Below are 20,707 nucleotides of genomic sequence, written 5' to 3' on the forward strand. Positions count from 1 at the left end.
ATCCGGCTATCTGAGGAACAGTGGCCTCCCTTGGACAAAGACTTGCCTTAATAATTGCTGCCACCACCACCACCACCCCGCCCCTACCCTGAGCCCTCGGCTGATGGAATGCGCAGAAGCCTGGCGAGCACATTTCAACAAGGGGAACCCCTCCTCCCGGCCCAACCAGGTCTCCGTAATACCCGCCAGGTCAGCACCCCCCTCTTGAACAAGATCATAAATGAGGGGGGCCTTATTTATCATGGACCTGGCATTGCACAGTATCAGTCGGAGGCCCAGGCCCTGAGGGTCTGTGCAACCCGGGGAACGAGAAATGCATTGGGGGCCAGAGTGCGCAATCACTTGCAAACAGCGAGTGCGCACTCCCGAAACCTGATATGGCCCCCTGCTTTCGCCATATCTGCCCCTCCCACCCACAGTACTAATCAAACAGCCCTCACCCTCATCCCCCTGCACCCCATCCAAACTCCCAACCCCGTCCCTCCCGCCACGACCGTCAGACCGGCTGTGCATCCCTGTGGCTATATAGGTCCCCCCAGATCTCTCCACATAACCAACTACCCCCCTCCCGGAACCCCTTAAAATTTTCTCTAAAAACTTTCCCAAGAAACCCCTTAACCCCCTTCTCGCAACATGCCACTCCCCTTTCTTCCAACTCGAGGAATGACCGTCTCATGTTCTGCAAATGTGTGGACACACACACTCCTGGCTTCAGCTGTGCCTTACACAGCCTCCTAGTCAGCAACATTTTACTGCCCGCAGTCTCTCTCACATACACGCTGCGCAACGCCTCCCAGCTCTCTTTCTCAGACTGGAGACCCCTCACGTGTATACGCTGACTATCTTCCAGGGCAAGGATTCTGCTGGCTAATGTCTTTTCGTTTTTCCTCTGATCCCCATCATCCAGGACTGCTGGTAGATCAGTAACAATCGTCCACAACTCCTCCCTCCACAGGTACATCTCCATCTTCACATTCCAGGAGAGGTAATTAGTCTCATTCAGCCGAGACACCGGGAAACCTCCTCCCATTACACCGACGGAGGCCATGCTGCCTGCTAACCACGATTTAAACCACTTGCTCTGGTGCAAGCTCACACACGGAGTCTCTTTCTATACTCACTAGTTACTGTGGCCTTCACTGTGGACTGGGCCCATAACCTGTCAGAGTTTAGGCTGCGTGACTAGTATTATGAGATAAATCCAAGAGCAAAACACAACACACAGCACACAGAGCCTTTAGATAATTAACAGTGGTTTATAACAGCTATATATTTACAGACTTATACATGGTTAAATACCTTATCATACAGCTACTGACACGAGAGCAATGAGATACATGAGAGAGAACATGAGAAGGCAGATGCCCTCTAATGGCTTCCCTTATATAGACAGCTTCTTACCCAGCTTCTTAAAGTGGCAGTAACCCTGCTGCCTCATTCCCAATGCATCAGCTTTCAGTTGCCTCCGCTTACAAGCTTACATCAGTTTACAGATACATACCCTGATGTGCATCTGGAACAGGCCTCATCTGTTCCTCCTCACTCATATCAGCCTCCAAAGGCAGCTGCCTCTCCGGTGGCTGGGAAATGTTGGACGGCCCTGGCTCTATCTCTGTGTCCGACACAGAACATCCATCAGAGCCTTCCCCAGACTCCAGAACTGGCCCAAGTTCCTCCCCAACCTCCTCATCGTCCGAGTCTGCTGCCAGCAGAGCTGGTGGGCCACAACACCCCCCTTGGTCCTCCCATGGTCCTTTGTCTACCAATAAGTTGCACCTAGGTTGTTTTGAGAACAATCTGTTTACCTCAGACATTCTCAGAGTTGGCGACCTTGGGGTGGAACTGTCTCAGGTTTCCAGATGGCACACTTGCATTCCAGATTTTTCCTCCTAAGCCGCCCTCACATTCCAATGCCTTCCGTCCTCCCTCTATTGTTGTCTGGTTGCCAGCAGGCTGCGTAGTGAGTCAACGATGACAGTATTTATGTTTGCAGTCATTTATAGTGAGATACTGGTACATCTTTCCCGGAACTTAAGGCTTTACCTGCAGACTAAATGAAATCCGGATGTTTCCAGAAGTTATACAATTTCTCTAAAAAGCAAACAGAACCACAACTCATAAATTAAATCAAACTGCATAGCATGTTAACAAAAAGTAAAAGCAAAGTCCAAAAACAATACACAGATACGAGAGTTAAAAGATCAATCCAGGGATATTTCAAGTACAAAGTCTTCTTACCAGTTGTAGTCATACACAATAAAACAGTTCTTCTTGAGTTTCAAAACAGGAACAAGTTCAATATAAAACATTCAATAAATAGTAGAAAGTAACATGTAGCTATGATCAAACAGCGATCATGCAGAGAGATCAGGTAGAGAGTTACAGCAAATAAGCAGGTAAAATGGTGTAGTATCCACCCAAGCCATGATCCTGACTTCCCTTAAGTACATTGGCTACAGAGCTTAGCCAATCAGGATGCAGGATGATGCAATACAGTCTTAAAGCAATATAATACCTTTCTGACTGCAAACATGCATTGTTGGTTTATATATTGCCTGACCAATTAGTTAGACAAATAACCATTTCCTAACATTCTCCCCTTTTGGACAGGACAATATATAATGGCTTACATTCTTAAACCATAACATTCACAACATGTTCTATGTTTAATTGCACCCTGAGCTTTAGTAAAATTATCAGCGATATTATTTTCAGTCATACAATATTCTAATTGTATCATTTTACTCTGTACACATTGTCTTACATTCAAGTACCTAATATCGGTATGCTTAGATCTTGTTTTTACAGCCAAATTCATGGCCATCTTAATTGCAGCTTGATTATCCTCAAATACTACAAATGGATCGTTTACATTTAAGCCTATATCAAGTAACAGTTGTTTATAATAAACTAGTTCTGTGCACATTAAAGACAAACAGGAAAATTCTGCTTCCACTATTGATAAACTTATGTGCTTTTGCCTGATCGATTTCCATCCTATTAATGAATTCCCTAACATTATTGCAATACCTCATGTGGATTTACGTGTGGTTAAATCTGAAGCAAAACTAGCATCAGCATATGCAGTTAATACAAGATCGTTGTTAGGTTCTAAATATAACGCATATTGCATTGTTTGTTTTAAATATCTTAGTATTCTCTTTGCAGCTTGCCAATGCCTCTCAGTTGGTTCTGCGTTATACCTAGCAAGTTGATTGACGCTATAGGATATATCCGGCCTAGACCAATTACTAATATACGATAGACTACCAATCAAGGATTGATAAATTTCCTTGCTGAATACAGGACTTTGAATATTGTCATGTTTAAAATCCTGGCTCATTGGTGTCTTCGCAGGCTTACATAATTCCATATTATAACGTTTTAACAGTTGGCTAATCTTATTAGCTTGTGACAGTTTGTTTCACAATATCAAGACCTAAATAGTGCTTGATTTGACCTAAATTTCTAATTCTAAACTTATTCTGTAACATAGAAATAAGTTCTGTTGCCTCCTGTTCTCTTTTTATTACAATAGCAATATCATCAGTAAACAAGAGTAAAAAAGAAATTAAACCATCTTTTTCCCGTTTAAATAAACATTTATCAGCTACACCTTCAATAAAAACCATATTGTTCAATTCTTTAACTATACATCTATTCCACTCAAACCCTGATTGCTTTAAACCATAGAGCTGTGATGGCAAACCTATGGCACGCGTGCCACAGGTGGCACACGTAGCCATATCAGTGGGCACCCTAGCTCAGCTCCGGCACGCATGCCAGCTGATTTTCGGGCCTTCTGGGCCCACCAGAAGTAGGGAAACAGGCTGTTTCCTGCCTCCAAAGGGCCTGGGGTGGGTGGGGGAGGCCCGTTTTTCTTTCTCACCTGGATCCAGATCCGCTCTATGCATCTGGGGAGGGTGAAAACAGCCTTCCCCACCCTCTTGGAGGCCCTCTGGAGGCCCAAAATGGCCCCCATAGAATTATGGGTGTGGGCACACATGCATGCGAACCTCCCCCACCCCCCCCTTCCTGGCACACGATGGCAAAAAGGTTAGCCATCACTGCCATAGAGGCTTTTCTTTAGTTTCCAGCAATCAGTTCGCTCATCAGTTCTTACACCTAGTGGTCTTTTCATATAGATATTGTGCTGTAAAGGGGCATGTAAATATGCTGTCTCAACATCTATATGAGTAATTTGATAGTCATTCTTTGCTGCCCACACTAACATTGTTCTCAATGTGGTAGCTCTCAAACTGGGAGCAAAAACCTCATCGTAGTCGTTTTCAGACTGAGTGAATCCTTGAGCGACTAATCGTGCTTTATGGGTTACAGTTCCATCAACTCCAGTTTTTAATTTATAAACCCATTTACAACCAATTAAACGTTCACCTGGTGGTAAATTAACATTTTCATATACATTCAACTCAGTTAACGATTTAAGTTCTTTAGCCATAGCTTCCTTCCAAGCTACTTGATCCTTTACAGGATACAATTTGATATCATTGTAGTTAGAAGGTTCTATATTTTCCTGACAAACCACACTAGCTTGATACCTGTCGGGTGGATGTTTAACCCGAGTAGATCTTCTAGGTAATACAGGACTCGTAACCGGTGTTTCAACTAATTCCTCCCCTAAAACCTCTTCTTCCTTTACAGTAGGTTCTACATCAGCTATTTCTTCTTCAGGGGTATTATTGAACATTTGAGTATCAATAATAATACTATCCTCATTTTTGTAACCAGCTTGCTCAAGCTTATCCCAACCAATATGCTCCAGGAACTTAGCACTAGCACTACAATAAATGCTAGAGGTACCTGGTGCCCAAAATCTAAATGATCTGTGGTTAGATTCATACCCAACAAAAAACGTTTTCCTTGCTCTTTGTTGTCCCTTTCGCCTTAATTGCGATGATATATGAATCCAAGCAGGAGCACCAAACGTATGCAGATAGCTTATGGCAACTGGTAAGAAGACTTTATATTGGAAAATATCCCTGGACTGATCTTTATCTCACTTTATATGTGTATGACTTGGAATGTTTTTGGACTATGATTTTGCTTTTTCCTTACAAGTAAAATATTATCAAAACCCAGTTTGTTTGTATATTAACTGTTATTATCCACAATCATTCTCAGTCGCTTTCGTGTGTAAACTCAAAGGGTGCTCTGCTCAATAACCCACAACATTGGTCATTAGCCAAGAATATCCTTAACAGGTAGAACAAGGGAGAGGGGGTTCAGATGAAGACCAAGGCCCACCCCCTCCTCATCCTTGGGCACGCAGGGAAGAACACAGAAGAGAGCAACGTGGGTTGCGTGGCTTACGAGGAAGGAAAGGGCCCCGATTCCCTTCACAAGGCACACCTGGGGATGGAGTTTAAAAGAGAGGCAGTTGGGAGGGGCATTTGTCAGGAACAAACGCTGAATTCATCTAGTGTTAAGAGTTGTGGCCTGCATTCCTGGCATTACTCCTGACTGAATTAGTGCCGTGCTTCTGTGTGCTTACCTTGTCTTGTTGGAATTATTGCCATGATACTTCGCTTCTCGGACTCATTATCTTGCCCTGCTGGAGTGATTGATTGCAGTCATTCTGCTTACAGCATTTGGACTGGAGTATCTGCAGCCAGAAGCTGCTGCAGGTTTGTGGGAGAGCTTTTCTCCAGGCCAGAGAGTAAACAGGACATTGGGGGCAAAGTTGGTGCCAATAAAGGGACTTATACCAGTTCTCTGGCTGTGTTGTCTTCATGCCACGCCCTGGGTCATCACAGTAGGCTTGAATGGTCCTGCGGGGTCCTGAGCCGACCTATCCTGACATTCCCACCCTGCCGTGATCCGGCTCCAGCGGCAGCAATGCAGCCGGCCAGTCCTCCACCACTGCAGTCAGCTCAGTCAAGCCTGGGCCTGCAGCGAAGCCCGCCGCAGCGCCGTTGGGTAGCAAGCCCTCCCGGCCATGTGCCCAACCCTTTAGGATGGCAGGGGCCCCCACCAGGATGGCAGGGGCCCCCACCAGGATGGCAGGGGCCCCCACCATGGGCATACTACCCTGGAGCCAGCTGGGTCCCTGGCAATTGACTTCTAGCTTGGGCGCCACCGCAACCCCCTCCTCCTCCTCGCCCAGCCACACCTCCTCCTATGAAAGCTACCTTCGATGGGGACACAGAAAAACTGGCTTTCTTTCTAAATCAGGTGCGGGCTCATGGATGACCATATGGCAGACTACCCATGTGACCAAGCGATGGTCCGTGCAGTGACCGTGAACCTGGAGGGGGAGGCAGCGGAATGGGTGACCCAGCTCCATGTTGAGGGTGCGCCAGATCTGGGGAACATTGATGCCTTCCTTCAAGAGTTGAGAAACAGGTTCGAGGATGACTCCCAGGCCCTGCAAGCTGAGGCCAAGATCTGTGAACTAAAGCAGAGGGTCCAACCCACCAAAGAATACATCCTGAGAATTCTGGAGAGTGGCTGGGAGGCTGTGGCAGTGGCCGGAGAGGCTACTGGACTACTTCTTCAAAGAATGCCTGTACCATAAGCTGCTGAATGTGTGTGTTTACCAAGGGGTCCCGGACCAGATCTACAAGTGGTATCAGATGGCGGTGGCGATGGATTTCGAGCTCAAACGATGCAAGAGACACAGAGCCATGGAGCAAAAGCAAAAGCCCGAACTGGAGAAACAACAGCTGGGGAGATGATCAGCCCCCAGTCAAGTTGCAGACCCCACCAGCGGAGCTTCGGGACCGCCCATTAAATGCTTTCGCTCAGGCCAGCAAGGCCATTGGGCTGCCAAGTGCCTCAGCCCCACTCCCCAACCCAGGGGGAAGCCACCGGAGCCTGCCAAAGTGAAGAAGTCTGAACGAAAGCTGAGAGAGAGGGGAAAGTTCACCCGTCAGGCTGTCAAGGTCTCTCCTCACATAAGTGACGGGAAAAGAACTCCGGCTAGGGACATCCAGCAGCCGGTGCCCTATGACAGCGACAACGAGAGTGAGGATGACCTGATGGTAAGTGAAACCACCCGCCCCTTTGCCATCCCAGTGAAAATCGTAGCACCAAAATCCGGGGCCCAGGGGAACATAGAAGCCATAATAGACTCTGGGTGCACTCGCTGCCTAATCAGCTTGCAAACTGTCCTGAAGCTAGGAATCCAGGTGAAAACCCTGACCCGACCCATAAGGTTCGAACAGGTCGACGGATTGTTTTTTTTTTTTAATTGAAAAGTTTTATAAGAAATACAAACAATTTTCTCCCCCCCCCACCCTTTCCCCCTCCCCACTTAATAGAAAATATACATTTTCTTATACATAATAAATCCTACATATACATGTTTCCCTTAAAGAAAGCATCAAAATAAGACATTTTAATTACATTCGGAGTTGCTCTTCTCTTTCTTCCCTCATTCCACAACAAACCTTCTTCTTCTCCTCCTTTCCTTCCCTTCCCTCCCTCCTCTTCTCTCCTACTTTCTCCTGCCTCCTCTCCTACCTCATCCTACTTCCCTTTCCTTTCCCCCACTTCTCTCTTCTTTTCCCCCTTCTCACCTTCACTCCTACTCCCATCCCCCTCCCTTCCTCCTCTCCTTTCTTCCATTCCTCTCCCTCCCTCTCCTCTTCCTACCCTCTCCTCCTCTCTCCTTTCTAACTTCTTTGCTGTGAAATATTCTCCTCCTTTAGTATCTGAGCAACTCCTGTATTCTAATCGTAGATACTTTCTTCTGTTAAAACATTTCTCTATTCACCACTTTTTTCCCACCCTCCCCACCCCACCCCCCCAACTTCCCAGAGCAAAAACAGGGTATAGCATCTAGCAAACATATGCTAAAATAAACTTAACTAATTATAAAGTTCAAAACTCCCACACGTTCTTTAACTCCCCTTGCTTCAATTCACCAACCTCCCTTTTATAAATTCTCAAAACCAATTAAGTTAAATTCATTCTTCCTAATTATAAAAAAAACTTTTTCTTGATGTATAATCCAATACTTTAGCAGTATTACAAACAGTAAAAATCATGAATAAGTTCCATTTCCATACCCTCGAACATCATTCTTTTTGAACATTACTCCCTAATGAAATTCTGAATTTAACATTAATCCTCTTTCCTTCAAAAAAATTGGGCATCTTGAAATCTTACACATTTTATCTCATATATCTTTTAAAATAATATAATCTTATGTTAAACATTCTAAAAATCTCTTAATACCATTAAAACACTTATTTACCAAATATAAATTTCAAAATCTACAGGAGGATATCTTTCAAATTTTCTTTTTTTTTAAATTTTTTTTTTTTAAACAAACTTTATTCATATTTAAAAAAAAGACATTTAAAACAATTATAAGAAAAACTGAACAAGTTTTTCTTAATCAAACACACAAATTACAAGTACATATACTATACATATATAGTGCTCAATTTCCTCTATCAACTACTTTCTAATGTTATATATACATATATATATATACACACAGTGACTATATTTCCTTCTATATCTCTCTGACAGTGCAGTTGTTTATTTACATTGATTTCTCCTAACTTTCATCTCTAAGCATTCCCTCTCTCTGACTTATCCACTGGTACCAGCTATTCCATATTTTAAAATAATTTGAATCTTCCTTATCCTGTAATTTTAGGGTTAATTTATCCATCTCTGCGCATACATAGATTTTCTGTATTACTTCCTGATCAGTTGGCAAACGGTCAATTTTCCAGAGTTGTGCCAATGCTAATCTTGCCGCTGTTATAATATGGAGTATTAGGTATTTTATGTCCTTCCTAATATTTTTATTGATCATGCCGAGTAAAAAGACTTCAGGTGTTAATTCAATTTCGTGATTTGTTATTTCTATTATCCATGTTTTTATTTTGTTCCAATATTTTTTGATTTTTGGGCAAAGCCACCAAGCATGGTAAAAAGTTCCCTGTGCTTTTTTACATTTCCAGCAAACCGGGTTCACATTTGGATACATTTTTGCTAACCTTGCGGGTGGCAGATACCATCGGTACCACATTTTATAATGATTTTCTTTGTATGGTACCGATTTTGTCATTCTATAATTATCTTCCCAAGCTCTTTCCCAATCTTCTAATTGTATATTATGCCCTATGTTCCTCGCCCAGGCTACCATCTGCCCTTTGACCAACTCTTCTGCCAGATCGAATTCGAGTAAATATTTGTAAATTTTTGAGATTAGCTTCCCTTCTTTTGATTCTAATAGTTTGTCTAATTGATTTTGTTTTAAATCTATTCCTTCTTTCTCTTGGTCTTTTCTGTATCTTACTTTTATTTGCGAGTAGGGCCACCAGTCTATTTCCATTCCTTGTTCTTTAAGCTCTTCCCTAGTTTTCAAATTCCCCTGAACATCTACTATTTCCCTATATTTTAGAATCTTTTGTTTTGATAATATGTTGGGGTGAGTTATTGCTTCTATAGACGATAGCCAGCCAGGAATTTTCATGTAGTGTTTTTGTTTAATTTGTAGCCATGTGTTAATTAAGGATCTCCTGATTGTATGGTTGTTAAAATGTTTATATATTTTATTTCCTGAACTCCATATAAAGGCGTGCCATCCTTTCATTAAATCATGCCCTTCTAAATTTAGCAATCTTTGATTATCTAAGGTTATCCAATCTTTAATCCATAATAAACTGGCAGCCTTGTAATATTTATCCCATGCCGGGAGTCCAAATCCACCTCTACTTTTATCATCTTGTAGTATATTCAATTTTATTCTTGATTTCTTCCCTTCCCACACAAATTTTTAAGTTATTTTATCCAAATTATCAAAGAATTTCTTATCTAATTTTATTGGAATTGTTTGGAATAGATAAAGGAGTCTTGGCAGTATGTTTGATTTTATTGCTGCTATTTTCCCCAATAAAGACAGTTTTAGTTTCCCCCATTTTTCTAAATCTTCCTTTATTTTCTGGACTAAAGTATCATAATTGTCTTCTTTTATTGTTGTCGTTTTGGCCGTCAAATTTATCCCTAAGTATTTAATTTTTTTTACTGTCTGCAGACCGGATTCTTTTACTAATTTCTCTACTTGTTTTATTGTCATGTTTTTTGTTATCATTTTTGTCTTTTCTTTATTAATTTTTAAACCTGCTACCTTTCCAAATTTTTCAATCTCTTTTATTAATTTTGGGGTTGTTTCTAATGGGTTTTCTACGAAAAAAACAAGGTCGTCTGCAAATGCTTGGACCTTATAATCCTCTCTCTTGATCTTTAATCCTTGAATTTCTTTATTTGCTCTAATTCTGATTAATAAATTTTCCAATGTTAAAATGAATAGTAAAGGGGAAAGTGGACATCCCTGCCTTACTCCTTTATCTATTCCAAAGAATTTTGTTGGGTCACCATTCACCAAAACACATGCTTTCTGATTCTGATATATCGATGTTATCATTTTAGTAAATTTTTCTCCAAAATTCATACTTTTAATTTGTTGCTTCATAAATTGCCAGTTAACTTGGTCAAAGGCTTTTTGTGCATCCAGAAAGATCAGTGCTACCTGTCTCTCTGGATGCACCTCATAATATTCTAGAACATCCAATACTATTCTTAAATTGTTTTTTATCTGCCTTGTAGGCAGAAAACCATTTTGATCCTGGTGTATTTTATTTTGTAATATTATTTTCATCCTATTGGCAATTATACTCATGAAAGCTTTATAATCAGTGTTCAACAAAGAAATCGGCCTATAATTTTTTATTAGTGTGGTATCTGTCCCCTCTTTAGATATTAAGGAAATGTATGCTTCTTTCCATGTGTTGGGTAGCTTTGCCTCCATTAGGGCCTCATTGTATATTTCTAACAGTATTCCATTTAATGAGTCTCCAAATGTCTTATAGAATTCTATTGGTAAACCGTCTGTCCCCGGGGTTTTATTATTTTTTTGCCTCTTCAGTGCCTCTTTTAGCTCCCCCATCGTAATCTCCTTATCTAATAATTCTCTTTCTTCCTCTGTTAGTATTTGCAATCCCTCCCCTTTTAAATAGTATTCAATTTCCTCCTCTGTTACTATATCCTTTTCATACAGTTTTTGATAATATTGGACTATTATGTCCTTTTTTTCCTCTAGGGCCCATTGAATCCTTCCCTCATCATCTCGTAATTTCTGAATTGTTCTTTTTTCTCTTTCCTTCCTCAGCCTATACGCCAGCCATCTCCCTGGTTTGTTTGCGTTTTCAAAGTAATTTTGTCTTGTATATTTCAATGCTGTTACATATTTCCCCTGCTCTAATATGTTTAGATTATGTTTTGCTGTTAACCAATTTAACCTTATTTTTTCATCCCCTGGGTTTCTTTGCAATTTACATTCCCAATTTTGAATTTCTTCTAATAATTTGTTATATTCTTTCTCTCTCTCTTTTCTCCGTTTTACATTATATGATATCGTGAGGCCTCTTATATATGCTTTGGTTGTATCCCATAGGTTTTGTAGGGAAGTGTGTTGCTTTGTGTTATCCTTATAAAACCATTCTAACTCCTTTTCTATATAATTCTTATATTCTTTTTCTTGCAGAACCTGTGTGTTCATAGTCCATCTATTCTTCTTTCTCTGCTGACCTCTCCACTTCATCATTATCGGGTTGTGGTCAGCCCAATTATTTGGTAAAATCTCTACTTCTTCTATCTCCATTATTAACATCTTAGTTACCCAAATCATATCCAACCTTGACCATGATTTATGCGGATTCGAATAATATGTATAATTTCTTGCTTCGGGATTAAGATATCTCCAGCTATCTACCATATCTAACTCTTCCACCATATCCATAAAGGTTTTAGGTAATACATTTTTTTTATTTTTGTTTTGTTGACCACATTCATAATCTTTTCTTACATCTAATATAGCATTAAAATCCCCAATCAGACAGACATTCTCCATTTTTTGTTCTATAATTTTCTCATGCACTTTTTTGTAGAATTCTAATTGTTGACTATTTGGGGCGTATATTACTACCAATAATATCTTTTTGAGCTCAAGATTTAGTTCTACCATGACTATCCTACCTTCTGTATCTACATACCTCATATTACTGTCTATTCCTTCTTTGATATATACCACCACTCCTCTTTTTTTTTCTTCTGCCAATGAAACGTATTCTTTACCTAATTTTTTATATTGTATATATTTGATATCCTGTTTTCTTATATGTACCTCCTGGAGGCACACAATGTCTGATTTTTGTTTCAAAATTTTTTTGTAAATTTGGTGTCGTTTGGATGGTGAATTGAGTCCATTAACATTTACAGATAGTATTTTTAAAGTCCGTTCCATTTTTTTTTTTTTATTAACTTTCCTGTTGTTTCTTCTTTATTTCTTCCTGTTCCTTTTTTTTGCCTCTTGTCTGTACTCCTTCCTCTTCCTGGGTCTCTCCTTCATCTGCTTTCCCTCCTTGTTGTGGTGTTCTTTCCCGATCTCTCTTCTGTTTTCCTTTGATATATCGTCCTTCCTCTTCTTTATTACCATTTGTTACTTCAGCCCCCATCATTTGGTCATATAATTCTTTTGCTTTGCTGTGCGAATCCACCTTGATTTTCTTTCCCTGCCACGATACTAACATTCCTTCCGGGGTTATCCATTTGAATGGTATATATCTTCTGTTTAGTAACGTGGCCAGGAACCAATAATCTCTTCGCAAATCTCGTATTCTTTTAGGTACTTGCTTTAGGGTGATTATTTCTTTATTTCTATAATACATCGGTTCGTCCTTTGTTATCTTATATACAATATCCCTCACCTTCCTTCTTACAAATCTTATGTGTACCTCCCGCGGGAGTTTGTTTTGTCGGGCGTAGTTAGTGTGGACTCGGTAGACTTCATCTAGTTCATTAATTATCTCGTCTTTTTCTCTCTGGAGTGCCTCTGCTATCATCTCAGCCATTACCATCGTCAAATCTTCCTCCCGGTCTTCCGCTACGTTCTGGAAACGCAAATAGAATGCTGCCTTCTCCATTTCTAATTGGGCCACAGTGTTCTCAAGTTCCTTATTTAATCCTGTCATTTTTGTATCTAATGCTTCTAATTTTTCTTCCGTCAATTCAGTTTTTTGTTCTATTTCTTTTATCCTTTGGTCATTTTTTTGGATGATTTCTTGTATTAAGTCCATTTTTCCATCAATCTTTTGAATGTCATTCTTAACTTCTCTCTTTACCTCGTCCATGTCTTTTCTAGATTGTTCATGGTTTCTTGTCATACACTCTTGCATTTTGACCATAGTTTCCTGAATTGTTATAAGCGTGGCCTGCATTGTTGGCATATTAGGTGTACTGGGTTGCTTGTCTGATGCAAACATTCCCTCCAAGGTTTTCTGTGTCACTGGGGAGGCCCCTGTTCCTGTTAAAAATGGTGTTGGCTTCTTAGCTGTTTTCAACGTGGTTGTGGTGGTGCTAGTCATTTCTTTCAAAATCTTGTATTGTTCTCCCAGTATTTTATCAACTTTCTCCCAAATCACCATCCAAATTCTATAATTTCTATAATTCTTTTCTTTTCTTTTCTCTTTTTCCCCCCTCCTTGTAAAAGATCAATCCACTAACCCTTCTTTAAATGAATAAAGTCTTTTAAATAATTAATTCTCTCTATATGAAATTATATATAAATCAATTGAGAATGTGATGAGAATATAAATCTAAATCTAAATATAAATATGAATATAAATATAGCTACAAATATAAATATATATATAAATAAATATCTTATCTAGTTAAAAACTATACAATTGATCAATTCTTAGTATCTTAATATCTAATAATTAATTATTCAATAAAATCCACAAACAGAAAATATTCTAATAATATCTACTGGTTAATATATAATAATTAATTAATTAATAGTAATATGATATTCTAATAATAGTACTTCTAAATCTCTATGTATTGTAAATATTTTCTAAATTGATTAAATACACTCTATATTTCTTAATTAATTAATTCCAATAAATAGCATTAATAATAATTCATCTATACTTAAGTAAAGAAAATGATGATAAGCTAGAGCAGTGCTTTTCAATGTTTTTGTTGGGCTCGATATGTTTTCAATAAAGAAAAAAGAAAAAAACCAGTTCTTTTACAACTCTTGAAGTCTTTTCCAGTTACAGTATGGCGGCCTCTATTCTGCACAGTCACTGTATATAATCCTTACTTTGCCAAGACTTTCTCACTCCTTCCGCTCAGGCAGCTAAAGACGGGGGTAAAAGAGAGTCCATTCTTCTTTTAATCTCCTCTATTTAAGTTATTTCTCCTCACCTTCGTTTTGTCTATTGTAAAGTTTTTTAGACTTTCTTCACTGCTCCGTATTTTGTCCCTTCCTTTTTGCTCGCCTTTTCAGTTGCCGCCCGGTTACACTTTGAGATCTTCCTTCTTCACGCTGTCCCTCCGGAAAGAAAAGAAGCTTTTTCCTCTGTTTTGCGCTGAAATTAGTAATCCAAATTAGTTCCGTTTCTGTTCAACCTCCACAATTTTGCACTGTGCTCCCTCCTTTGCTCCCGATGATCTCAATCGGCTCGTTCGGGTCTCTGGGCCGACTGTGCTCACCGCGCCAGCCGACTTCTTCCCGAACCTGGATTGAGGGCTCTTTACGGTACGGCGGGAGATCGCACCTCTCCTCGCCTCCCCCAAAGCTTCCCCTCTTTATTCCCGGTCTCTTCGGGACCGGTCTCCGCCAAAAGCAGGCGCCAAAGCTCGGAAAATCGGCAACAGAGAGAGCTCTTCTCTTCTGTGCCGCCACGACTCTACGTCACCGCCGGAAGTCTCAAATTTTCAATTAACCATTTTAATACCTCTAACTTTTTAGAAAACAGCCCTTTTACTATCCAAAACTAATTATCATTTTGTAATAGAATTCTGAATTTAACATTAATCCTCTTTGCTTCAAAAAGTTGGGCATCTTGAAAGCTTACACAATTTATTTCATATATCTTTTAAAATAATATAATCTTATGTTAAACATTTTAAAAATCTCTTAATACCATTAAAACACATATTTGCCAAATGCAAATTTCAAAATCTACAGGAAGATATCTTTCTTAATCTTCTGTTCTTCTCTTCTTTCTATATTTTTTCCAATCCTTTTTTTTTATAAATTCTTTCAACAGTCCCCCCAATTTTATTTTTGAAAATTTTAAAATGTTGATTTGAGGTTGATGTTTCTGAAATACTCGCTCTCTTCTTGAGGTCATGTTTTCTAATTTGAAATCCTCATTTCGACTCTTCTTGCTTGTATAATCATTCAGTCCATTCCTTTGTCCATATAACCAAAATTTAATGCCATAAAGATTGTCAGCTTACAATAAAGAGTCTATTTGTTGCTTTTCTATCAATTGAATGGAAACGTCCGCCAAAACCTTAGTTTCAACTGTGCCAGCCTGCCTTTCAATCCTGACAGCCTCTCGATCTTCCAAAAACAAACTCCTCTGAGTAATTTCCTGCTGCCCCTCCAACAACTGCTTATGTTTTCCCAAGCTGTTTTTTGAAAAAGCTCTTTCAATTGTATCCAAAAGAGCAGAGTTAAAAGAGTCTAGAAGTTCTTGAAAAACCTGAACAGTCACAGCTTGAGAATTTGCTGATCCCTCCAACAACTGCTTATGATTTTCCAAGCTGTTTTTTGAAAAAGCCCTTTCAATTGTATCCAAAAGAACAGAATTAAAAGAGTCTAGAAGTTCTTGAAAAACCTGAACAGTCACAGCTTGAGAATTTGCTGATTCACCAGCCCTGATGTCAGCCATATTTCAGCCACTTTGTATTCATCCAGCTATCAGGACGACAATTCCAACTATTTTCCACACAGTATAAAGGCAAAATTTTAATTAAAGTCAGTACCAAGTTCTTTTCCTCGGTACCAAATTCTTTTCCTGGCCACTTCCACTTTAAAACTTTCTCTTAAGGTGTAATCCGGTAGCTGTATCACTGTTGCAAACGTTAACAAGCGTTAACAAGCACTTTCCCTAGTAGCTTCCTCCTCCCGCTCTCAGGCGCCATTTTCTGCATTTTAAAACGGAGTTAAAGTGTTACTTGCAATTTTTTCCTTTTTTTTCTCCTGATTTGCTCTGTCTGCAATCAAAGTAAAGATGTTAAAAGTCCCCCCATTTATTTTCAGCAGATTTTGGTCGCGGCTTCTAGCTCCGCTTTAGCGGAGTCATCCCTGGTCCGGAGCAGCTTGACAGGCTTCAATAGGGAGCCCACACCCTTCGCGCCCCAGGATTTCTCCTGGCACACTTGGGGGGCTCTACCTCTGCCTGCCGGCTCTTCTCTCTCCCCTTTGCCCAGGAAGAGGGTTCCAAGCCTCCAGACAGCTGTTTTTCGGCTGTTCTGGGGCTTTTACGGAACTGGGGATCGGGCGCTCGTAAAAGAGCGTCTGCGAGGCTCGCGGAGCCAGCCGGAAGTCTCACAGGTCGACGGATTGTTGATAGGGGGAGCCCCTGCCATGCTCCTAACCGAACCAGTAGGGCTAGAGATGGGCAGGCACTGGGAAAATATCCGCTTTGTGGTGCCAAAAATGACTGCAGCGGTGATCCTAGGACTGTCCTGGCTAGACAAGTGGGCCCCCACCATCTGGTGGGAAGGGGGGGAGAGAAAGTTAAGGCTAGGAATAGGCCGTCTCCCCCCTCCTAGCACTCCTGAAAGAGGAGCTGTCCAGCGTCTGAAGGACACTAAGCGAAGCGATAAATCGAAAGCCACATCTGATCAGCCCCCAGGAACCCCCCTAATTCCCAAGGAGTACCGAGACCTTGCAGAGGTTTTCAGCGAGGCAGAGTGTGACACGCTGCCCCCTCACTGGCCCACCAGTTGCGCCATAGAGATTGTGCCTGGGACAAAACTACCAAAACCAAGGCTGTACTCCATGACCCCGAGGGAAATGAAGGAGTTAAGGGAGTACATTGATAAGAACCTGACCAGAGGCTTCATACATCATGTGAAATCTAGGTTCTGTTCATAGAGAAAAAAAGACAGGTCAATGAGGCTATGTGTTGACTTTAGAGAACTTAATAGAGTCTTCATGGAAAATATGTACCCACTCCCCCTGATGAAAGACCAAGCTACCCACCGATCCATGGTACAAGGATAACAAGTGGCTACTGACCCCCAGAGATGGACTAGCCTGGAAGGGCTCTAAACTGTATGTCCCCAACAGCCTGCGTCTCCAAGTACTGCAAAGAAGCCACGATGCCAAGCAGGCAGGACATTTCAGCTTCCTGAAAACCCTGCACTTGGCAAGGAGTCAATTTTGGTGGCCGAAGATGAAAAAGGACATTGAGGACTATGTCAAAAGCTGTGCAACATGTGCCACAATGAAAAAATGACCAGGGAACCCCCCTGGACTGCTCCAACAAGTAGCTGACCTGTCCCAGCCGTGGGAAGAAATAGCCATGGATTTTATAGTAGAGCTTTCAGAGAGTGGGGGAAATACTGTCATTTGGACGGTGATTGACCTCTTCTCCAAGCAAGCCCACTTTGTAGCCTGTTCCAGTCTCCTGTCAGCCCACAAGCTAGCCAAACTATTTGTGAAGCAAATGTACAGGCTACACGGGGTTCCTAGGAGAATCATTTCCAACCCAAGGGGTCCAATTTACAGCCAAATTCTGGAGGCAGTTTGTAAGGTCCATTGGGTCCTCTCAGGGGCTTAGCTCTGCATTCCATCCGAGGTGGCATACAACAATGCAGTGCACAGCAGCACCGGGCTAACCCCTTTCCAAATCACCAGTGGTATGGTGTTTGTCCCTGTGCCCGAACTTCCTAGAGAGCCACCCTCCTCGATGACCTTAAATGAGTGGATGGAGTCAATGAGGAAAGCGTGGGAGAACGTAAAACAAGCCCTTCAGGAAGCTGCAAAAACCCATAAAACACAAGCCGATAAACATCAGTCCCCTCAACCACCCTTTCGAATAGGGAGCAAGGTTTACCTCTCCACCAAGTATTTAAGGTTAAAACTACCCTGCAAAAAGCTAGGACCATTCATAGGACCCTTCTCCATCGTGAAGATTATTAACCCTGTCACGGTGGAGCTGAAGCTTCCCCGCCTGCTAGGGAAAGTGCATCTGGTCTTCCACAGCAACTTGTTAAAGCCAGCAATAGAGTCTCAGCTGAGGCCAGTGGACCGGGCAGCCCCAAAGCCAATCGTAGTGCAGGGAGAAACGCATTACAAGATAAAAAGGATCCTAGATTCTAGACTGTACAAGGGGAAACTACAGTACCTAGTGCAATGGAAGGGATACCCATTGTCCAAAGCCACTTGGGTAAAAAGCTGGGATGTAAAAACAGATAGACTGACTAAACAATTCCATGATAAATGCCCTCAAAGCCAAAAGCCCCTCCGGGGGGAGGGAGAGGTGTTTGAATGAAAACTAATTTCTCTCCATTTGAATTTTTCCAGGAACTTCTCTCAAGTTAAGGGGGGAGGTACGACTGTCAACTCTGAAGCGAACCTGTCTGAAGCCATCTTGTGCAGCCTCATAGTTGCCATGAAGCCTAAGTGGGGGAAGTGAAGGGGGAAGTAGATAGCCCAGCTAGGAGTCAAAACAAAAAGTTTTCCTGTGGGAACCAAGGTCATTGTAACAATTGAAGTTGAAGTTGATGGCAGTTGAAGGAGGAGGCAAGACTGCCATCCATCCTAATTGGACAATGTGACCTGGGAGGGGGGATTTTACTATTTTAATTAGGTGAAAACAGCGGGAAATGTTAGAGTTGGTTTTCACCAGCTGTGCCGATATGATGTATCCAATAAACATGTTCTTTGAGGAATCTACCTGCCTCTGAGTTCTGCTTTCAATGGGTGTGTTACATGGAACGCTGACAGCGTTCAAATAAAACATGGTAGGCAATACGGGTGGGAAATGCCATTCTAAGTCCCCAGGGGAGGGGGGGTGGGAGAGAAGAAGACCTGATATTTAAGTGAGTCATTTGGTGGAGGCAAAGCAAGCCGGCTTTCAATTTTTCCTCATTCATCGCTGCTCAGCACCAAGTGAGATCACTGGAAATCCCTGTTCACCCGAAGCCCGTTTGACCATCCCCTGCCATTCCACCTCACTCAACCGTGTCTCATTCCCCGGTCTCTCCCTGCACTTGTTTGTAAGGATGGTGGAATTGTCTCCGCACCCCTCCCCCTCCCACCACCAGTGCTTGGAAAATGCTTGCTTCCGTGTCTTTACTTGGAGAGGGGTTTTTTTCTGGAACGCTGACAGCCTGCCTGTCTGCCTTTGCTTTTTGGTGTGGTACATGTCCATGTTGCCTTATGGAAAGAGCATGGTTTATTAACGGTGCAAAAGAACCCCATTAAATATGATCCTGAGATATTGCATTTATTGGATGCTGCTTTGCTTCCTAGCAAAGTAGCTATTATGAATGTAAGGGTCCACGGTAAGGATGTCTCATGGCTGCCATTCTGCTGCTTGGTTCACATTGCATCTTGCCAGCCTAACATTTGCAATGGGGAGAGTGGAGAGGTTGGAATGTGGGTTGTTGGGGTGTGTGTGTTGGGATTGAAGCACAGCCAGCTCTGACTATGAGGAGCACCAATCAAGCACAAGGTCAGCAAAAGGAATGCGGAGATGGGAAAGGAGCAAACACAGTCCGTTTCCAAAACAACCTGAGAACTTTCAATTGGACATTGACTGATACACTAATGCTCAAAGTTTAGGGAACAAACAGTGAACTTGAAGTATTAGTACAGTGGTTCTCAACCTTCCTAATGCCGCGACCCTTTAATACAGTTCCTCATGTTGTGGTGACCCCCAACCAGGGGTGGGTTCTAATTTTTTTTACTACCGGTTCTGTGGGCGTGGCTTTGTGGGCGTGGCTTGGGGGTCATGTGACTGGGTGGGCGTGGCTAGCTGGTCATGTGACCGGGTGGCCATGGCTATGTGTATAGGGACTACTCAGAGGGCTGAAAAAAGTCATTTCTGACAGGTCCTCGCACTTTTGACTGGTCCTCACACTTATGACCATCCTCACATTTATACCCATTGTGGCATTCTTAACAACCGTGTCAATCATTTCACCACTACTTCACCACGGTGACAAGATAGGGTGCAAAACGTGAAATGTGAGGACAGTCGTAAGTTCGAGGACTGGTCAAAAGTGCGAGGACCAGTCAAAAATAACTTTTTCAGCCCTCTGAGTAGTCCATATGCACAAAAGGACTACCCAGAGGGCTGAAAAAAGTGATTTCTGACAGGTCCTCGCACTTTTGACCGGTCTTCGCACTTATGACTGGTCATCATTTATGCCCATTGTAGCATTCTTAACAACCATATCACTCATTTCACAACTGCTTCTCTTCACCATGGTGACAAGATAGGGCAAAAACGTAAAATGTGAGGACAGTCGTAAGTTCGAGGACTGGTCAAAAGTGCAAGGACCAGTCAGAAATAACTTTTTCAGCCCTCTGAGTAGTCCATATGCATAAAAGGATACAGCAATAGAGAGGGATGAAGGAAGGGAAGGGAAATTAGAGTAGGAGTGAGGGTAAGAGAGGGAGGAAGAGAGGTGGAGAAGGAGAAAGGAAGAGGAAGTAGGGAGGAGAAGAAGAGGGGGAGGAAGAGAAAGTAAGAAGGAAAGAAAAGAGAGAGGTGGTAGGTTTGAGGAGAAAGATTGCTGTACAATAAAAAAGATGAAAGGGAAGAAAGCCAACCCCAAACAAATATAAAGATATTAAGATAAAGAATCAATTGTTAAACTTTAAAGAATAAAAGAGAACAAATATGAATAA

At 41.7% G+C, this 20,707-nt stretch overlaps 1 protein-coding gene across 2 annotated transcripts in view; it reads left to right on the top strand.

The window, feature by feature from the left end:
- RAB5A (RAB5A, member RAS oncogene family) overlaps window positions 1-18,727 on the top strand; it is a 100,913-nt gene extending 82,186 nt beyond the window's left edge. Inside the window, exon 7 of one of the 2 annotated variants that reach the window (XM_070944486.1) lies at window positions 18,374-18,727. In XM_070944486.1, the coding sequence (XP_070800587.1) occupies window positions 18,374-18,456 (83 nt within the window). In that variant the 3' untranslated portion in view covers window positions 18,457-18,727. Of the gene's footprint in view, window positions 1-6,192; window positions 6,584-18,373 lie in introns of those variants that run through there. The other variant, XM_070944488.1, reaches the window with a different exon arrangement.
- Window positions 18,728-20,707: the final 1,980 nt, after the last annotated feature.

Source organism: Pituophis catenifer, unplaced genomic scaffold (genome assembly GCF_029215685.1).
Source record: "Pituophis catenifer annectens isolate HBS135680 unplaced genomic scaffold, rPitCat1.0.hap2 SCAF_5, whole genome shotgun sequence".
Classification (NCBI taxonomy): Eukaryota; Metazoa; Chordata; class Lepidosauria; order Squamata; family Colubridae; genus Pituophis; species Pituophis catenifer.